Source organism: Bactrocera tryoni, chromosome 4, assembly GCF_016617805.1.
Source record: "Bactrocera tryoni isolate S06 chromosome 4, CSIRO_BtryS06_freeze2, whole genome shotgun sequence".
NCBI classification, from domain to species: Eukaryota; Metazoa; Arthropoda; class Insecta; order Diptera; family Tephritidae; genus Bactrocera; species Bactrocera tryoni.
This window is the reverse complement of record NC_052502.1, coordinates 36,977,155-36,984,336: the sequence shown is the minus strand read 5'-3', so window position 1 is coordinate 36,984,336 and position 7,182 is coordinate 36,977,155. Positions and strand designations below refer to the sequence as shown.

General features: G+C 35.5%; 1 protein-coding gene across 1 annotated transcript; it reads left to right on the top strand.

Moving 5' to 3' along the window:
• The first annotated feature begins 4,909 nt into the window (after positions 1-4,909).
• On the top strand, positions 4,910-5,326 carry LOC120773822 (protamine). Its single transcript, XM_040102932.1, has one exon. It carries the CDS (start codon positions 4,910-4,912, stop codon positions 5,324-5,326), a length of 417 nt encoding a protein of 138 aa, XP_039958866.1.
• The last annotated feature ends 1,856 nt before the right edge of the window (positions 5,327-7,182 follow it).

Here is a 7,182-nt window from a genome sequence, read left to right as displayed (position 1 = left end):
GTGTTTTAATATGCATACTTGCATGAAGTTTTAAAGGTGTTATTAGGTCACGCTTTAATACTTTTCTTCTTCTTCTTCTTCTTTATTGGCGTAGACACCGCTTACGCGGTTATTGCCGAGTTAACAACAGCAGGCTTTTTTCTTCTTTTCGTTGGGGCATTTTTTAAGTGGCTAGCCTCAAATAAAGCGCACAACCCTGAGCAGGATGATTCGCTTTCTGACTTTCTGACTCGCCTTCAAACCCTTTGGCTACTCAAAGGATACTGGTCCTAAGACTGGCAGCCGTGAGTTGCTTGAGCCACATGTAAAATAACACAGGTCAACACGATTTTTGGGTCTGACATCTACATGTTAAATTTTAGTTTCTCCTATGACAAAAGTAAGGAAAAACATTTTTTTTCCCGTTAAAGTTTGCTTTCGTAGAAATTAGAGCAATTTTTCGACTTTTAAGTAGAAATGACTGATTTTTATATTTTTTCTACAATTTCACTATAGATTATAATTAGAAAACTTTTTTTTAGAAACAAGAGTCGTTTTTATTCAACATGTGTGATAAACAATAATATATAAATGTAAAATAACAAGGAATTACTGTCTAAAAGTGAATATTTTTTGTATTTTTTTTATGTTCATATGAGCTCTCTCGTATTAAACCCCAAATATACTTATCGATGTAGATCAGCCAAAAGCAAACTTAAAGAACTAAAGATTAATATTTAAGTGTTTTTCAATGTCTAGAATCAGAATCAAAGCATGAGAACAGAAACCCAAAAAAAAATATTTTTTTTGTTGACCGGTGTAATCGTTTCTGGCCACTCCCAAGTGAATGGCGCTGGTAATTTAAGACTGAAACAGTCAAAAATCTGACATAATCTCCTTCATTTCAATTTTCTGATGCTGGCAATGATGAAAGTTTCGTTTCATAAATGAGTTGAGCGTCATTAAACCAAACCCTATCTAGCGAGGTATGAGTATCCTCCCATGTTATATTCTCTCTAAATTATGCAAGATCAAAGTCAAACTTAGTTATATCATCTTTGTTTGCAAATTAATCCATTGACGAACTCTATTCCTCGACGGATAGATGGCCATTGTACAATACTTTTTCGAGAGAGAAGACTATCGGGCTTTCCAATAGGAATGTTATGATATCTAAGTGTTGTTTCGGCCATTATTAATATGCCAGGTTTTGTAATTTTTTTTCATTGTATTCAGTAATGTTTACAATTTCGGCATAAAACACGGTTTAAAAATTATTTAATTTTGTTATCAAAATAATAATAAATAATTAAAAAAATAATATTCTGCGATGAGGCTCACTTTATTCTGAGGGGTGCGGTAAATAAACCAAACTGTCGATGCTGGAGCGAAAAAAATCCACAAATTATTAATGAACAATCAATCATTACACTCACCTAAATTGACATTGATTTTGAGTTTAGCAATAAACCAGACTCTCCTCAAGCTTTGGAAGTCAAAATTCAAAGTGACATACGTGTGTTTTTTTTAGAAAGGTACATATATCACTCTTATATCAAAATCTTGTATATTAGGGGTATGAAAATTATTTTTGTGTGGCGTTTAATCACATCTACGATGTGTACGTGTATCTACATGTTTTATTAGAATATCTCAATCAATAATCAACTTACAGCTTGCACAGACTGACAGACAGGCAGACATCCAAAATTCAACTAGTCTCGTTATCCTGATCATTTATATATTTTACACCCTGTCAAGAAAGTATCGGGAATTTATAAATAAAACGAAAATTTTTCAATGATCATCCAAATTTATTTTATCGCCTTCAAAGTAACATCCATTTGAATCGATGCACATATGCCAAGGCTTCTTCCAATCGTCAAAACATTTTTTATAGGCACTTTCCGCGATTGCCTTCAGCTCTCGCGTCGGATTTGTTTTGATGTCTTCAATTGACATCATGTTCCCCGAAGTGGATATTTCAGTGTGGAGAATAAGAAAAAGTCACCATGAAGGCTTTATGCGATGGTGCGTTATTATGATGAAGAATTGTCGGTCCACACACTCGGACATGTAGGACGGATTCTTTGTTGACGGTTTAACCAGTTGTAACGTATTCATAGTGGACGACACTACGAATATCGAAGAAAACAATGAGCACCCTTCACTTTCGATCGGCTTTGGCGTGATTTTTTCAGCTTTGGCGCACCTTTGGGCCGCAATTCAGATGATTGCTGGTTCGCAAGTGTGTCATATTCGTATACCCATGTCTCGTCACCAGTAATTATGCATTCCATGAAGGTGGGATCCGAATTGGCTCGATCCAGCATGTCTGCAGCTACCTGTTCTCGATACCTTTTTTAAGGAAATTCAGCTCTATCGGAACAAGTCTTGCATGCCTAATTTTTCGTGCATAATCGTACGTACGCTCTCATGTCACATCTCCAATTTATGGGCAAGCTCACATGGCTATTTTCGGCAAAAATATCCTTCTTGTTTTCAACGTTATCGTCGGTAACACTCGTTGAAGGCCGTCCAAAACGAGGCATGTCTTCGACGGTCTCTCTCCGACCCTCCTTGAATGCTCTGTACTATTCTGCAACATTTTCAATGTATCGGCATGCGCAAATTCGTTCGCAACACAAAATTCAACACAAATACGTTGATCAATATTTTTGATCATTTTAAAATTCGACAAACACGACTGAAGTCGACTGACATAAACAGCTGCTGTAAACACACTGGTTGAAAGATCGCTAATTTCAGGCAACATAATTAAGGACAGTTGTATTACCCTAGGAAAAAAATTTACCTGTCTTCCACAAAACCGGGAGATTTAAATAAAGAATTCCCGACATGGTGTACATAGTCGTATATCGATCTCGATTCGCTTTAGGTAAAACAAACAAATGTTAGGTGAATAAAACTATTATATGTACTCTGTAGAAACATGTTGCAAGAGTATAAAAAGATAGATTGGAACAATTGAATAGTAAGTTACGCCTTATCTGGAAAATCGCAAGATTATTGTAGACCTCAGCTGTAATACTTATGGTGCACGGTCATTATTGCTGAGAATTTGCCATTTTTGATGATATTTTGTCATGATAGAGTGAATGAGAGAAGTGTACTGGATTAGATTGGGTTGCTATGCCGTTAGACGCAACCTCGAACAACCAATAATTTCGAAGCCAAATTTGTCAGGCCTTGGCCAGCCAAATTTTTGAATGCCAAAAATGTATACTACCGAACTAATAAAATAGAAGCTTATCAGAAAAACCTCGCACTAAAAAAGGCTGGTTACTTAACCAAAAGTATTTTATTGCTCAAGTTGATTAATATTTATTTTCCAGCCTAAAATATGCTGATTTCATACATATAACATAGTTACATTAGACATAAGATCCTGTCGAGTTTTGATAAGCTGGTTTATGTAAAAAAAAAAAATTAAAAGCCGATGAAATAATGTTTTTCGCTTTGTCAGTAGTCTGGACATAATCCGGAATCCGGAGCGGAAATACCAACAAATTAATTTTCTAACACAGAAATTCCAAAAGCTATTAGAATGGTCGGTCAACCTTCCACGATTTGAAAACGTACCAAACACCAAAAGCTTTCAAAAAACCTATTTATTTTTATTTTTGATATTTCGAGAAGTCTCCTTGACTACAGCACTTTATACGAGTATATTCCGCTGTTACCTGAACTGCACTTTCCGTACTTGAACCGATGAACCTATTTCAGTATATGTATATAGTACTGTCAGGCGATTATACACCAGAGAGAGTAAAGCGTATACCCAATGAGAACTGAAAAAATAATTTTGAGTGCAATTTCTATTAACTCATGTGGCACATAGCTTTACCATAGTAAATGTGCATCAGCTGACATAAATTTTGAATTTGATCAAAGCTCTGGGAATCAATGTCAATCTCCTGCAGCCTCCTCAAAACAGGACTCATTCTGTAAATCATGTGTTTTGGGAAATGCTCCAGATCCTTTTCTCTTTTCCATACAATGTTGTCTTAAAGCCATATTTTTTGTATTCCGATAGGCAGTTAGCGAAAACTATCCTTCACGATCGATTGACTTTTGCAAAATGTTCACATAAAAGAAGAAAAAAGGTGACAAAAGAACTTACAAGAACTTTATTTTAATCGATCAGTTCAGCTTGATCCAAAAAGTTTTTTCGGGGATTGGACCATTGCCTTTGACAAAAATTCATGCAAAAATTCTTGAAAGTATCTCGTGAAATAAAAATGCTTTCCATGGGAGAACTTGATTTTGATCGTTCTGTTTGTATGGCAACCATACGCTATAGTTATCTGATAACGGCGGTTCCAACAAACGAGCAACCTCTTGGACGAAATTTGAGATCGATATCTCAAGAACTGAGTTTGCGTATATGCAGATAGGCTGAAATGATTATATCGACAAATCTCGTTTTCCTGATCATTTATACAAATATATTATAGAGTGTCCAACGTTTCCTTCTGGTTGGTACAAACTTCCTAGGAAACATGAGTTTACTTGAGTCAAAACTCATGACACCGCAGATTGGAATTTTGGAGATGATAAATATTTCATCACATGCATTCCATAACATAAATTGAGCTACATATGGTAAATCATTATTCTATGCCCTTCCTATTAGTTCTACCCAAAAAATTTCACAAGTCCCATCTACTGGTTACTTAATCAGGCCATATTAGCTCAGCTGCAGAGATCAATTGAACATTATAACGAAGACTAAGCTTGAGCCCAAAATTTACACAGCTGCAGTAAAATGCATTCAATATGCCATCACTCGTCATTTAGTGTGTTTAAAGCGACACAAAGAACCGTTATAAAAGCGCTACCACACAGACCAAAGTTATCAATTGATTTGTAAGCTTCATTGGTACAACAATCAAGTACAAACACAGAGATGTCGATTAAGCTGAGCATTTGCATAGTGCTCTTAGCAGTTCTATGCTGCTACACGCAAGGCGCATTCGCCAGACAGCAGCTAAGGGATAGGCAAGAACAAGCACAAGGCGCTTTAGAAAGTACCAGCATTAAAAATACCGAAAACCAACTTACGGAAACGAACAATGAAGCTGCAAACCATATTGGGGAACAGTCGAAGATTGAAACAGTGCTGAGGAAGGGAACTCAAGACAAGGATGACGATGATGCTGAAGATAAAGATGATGTTGATGGCACCCGTCGTCGCCGCGGTAGACGTGGTAGGCGCCGCAATAGAAGACGTCGTGGACGTGGCAGGAGAAGGGGACGTCGCGGTGGTAGAAGACGTCGTGGACGCAGAGGTGGCAGAAGAAGAAGAAATCGCAGACGAGGCTAAACTGTATGAGACCTAAATTAGAAAACATGATTGAAAACATACTTGGTAGCGATATACATAGATAGAAAAAAAAAATAAATAAAAAAATTTACGAAAAAATGTAAAAAGTTTTGTCTAATATTTGATGTGTGTATGTAGAGCTTTCAAAGAGAAATCAGCTGATCATTAGACACCTTTTATATCTATAAAGACGTCAAACTTTATAATGAAAATATATTTCTGTCGAGAAAAACTAGACATACCACTAAGAAAGTTCGATCGAAGTATTATTATTATTATTTTATTGAAAAGGATAATACAATTACACCTTAACATTCTAAAAATTTTACAGCATAGCGACTAAGGTCATCAGCTTCTTAAATATTCAAACCTAAGTAAAGTAGTTACGGCACTTTGTATTGTTTTCACTTTTTGAGTTTTTGCTTGAAGAAAATAACCATCCTTACTCTCAACTGACATATTTCTTCCTGAGAACCCAACCTACCCTCAACTGACACAACTTTTGCATGAAATCACTGGATTAAGTATTAATTGGAGACTAATAATAAGATTTGTTATATGAAACTGGTTGCCCTTACCCAAATATTGTGTTATAGATACTTAAGGGCTTATATGCACTTATAAGCCAGAAAAAGCACATTATTTTGTGAATTTTTCTAAGAGAAATTTTTTTTTAATAATAAAGTAAAGAAAAATACACTTAGAGAATTTATTGTTCTTAAATAATTGCAAATTATTTCGACAAAAATTGTGATTCTCTTGATCGCTTAATCGGTTGTTAGGAGGACCTTCGAAAAAGTTGTCCGAGGGTGAGAAATACTTTTCTCCTAAATTTAGCTCAAATCCAAAAACCAAAAAAGTTTAGCATTACTACAGATAAATACATGTAATTATCGTGAACCTTGTAAGATTTTAAATTTTTACCTAATGGAGTCTTCCTAAGGAAAACCGTTATTTATCGTGAGAAAATCTTAATTTCAGATTGGAAAAATAGAGAAAATTCGAAAATTTTATCAAAATTTTTATTCCTTCTATCATTTCTTAGCAAATATATTTGAGAAGGCCGTGTGAACATTTCAAGTCAATCTTTTCAGTCGTTCGCAGAAAATTTTTTCACCGCCCCCAAATACAGCCTTCGCGTTTACAGTTTTGGAAACCGATTACCCTTAATTAAAAACTCTTAAAAATACGTTAAAATCTCCGAAACTATTTGCCAGATGACTTTCATATTTTCGGAGAATTTTCTCATATTTATATCTTCTACTTTATTGGAAATTCCAAGTGTCGCCATGATCGCTGAATTATGTCAATGTCGTAGTATAACTCTTACCGCTCATCGTTTCATCGACTGCGGTATTTGGCGTTGCCACTAATCTTCCGCAATTCCTTTCTCTCGAAAACTTCTAACTCCAACTCATCAGATCTCATCGTTCATGCCTCTGCACCATATAGCGGGGATGATGAGTGACTTGCAGAATTTGGTCTTTGTTCGTCGAGAGAGGAATTTATTTCTCAATTGTCTACGTAGTTGGAAGTACATTCGTTATATGCAAAAACAAAATTCGATACACAAGTGGATATAATTCCCAAAATGGCTTTCTTGGCATTAGAAATATACTCAGTTTTAAAGCGATTTACCATTTTCCATAACATGATTGAATCTGTAAAGGCTCATTGTTCTTGTTTTGCTGGCAGCTGCATGAACGCCAAACGTTATTTCAGATAATTCCACTATGTCTTCCCAGATACTCTTGACTAGCTTCAGATACACCTGCCTGATAACATAACTTATCTGAGTTTAGTGTCACGGACAAATAAGTTTTAGGGATGTGACTACCAAAAATTTAGCATGAAAT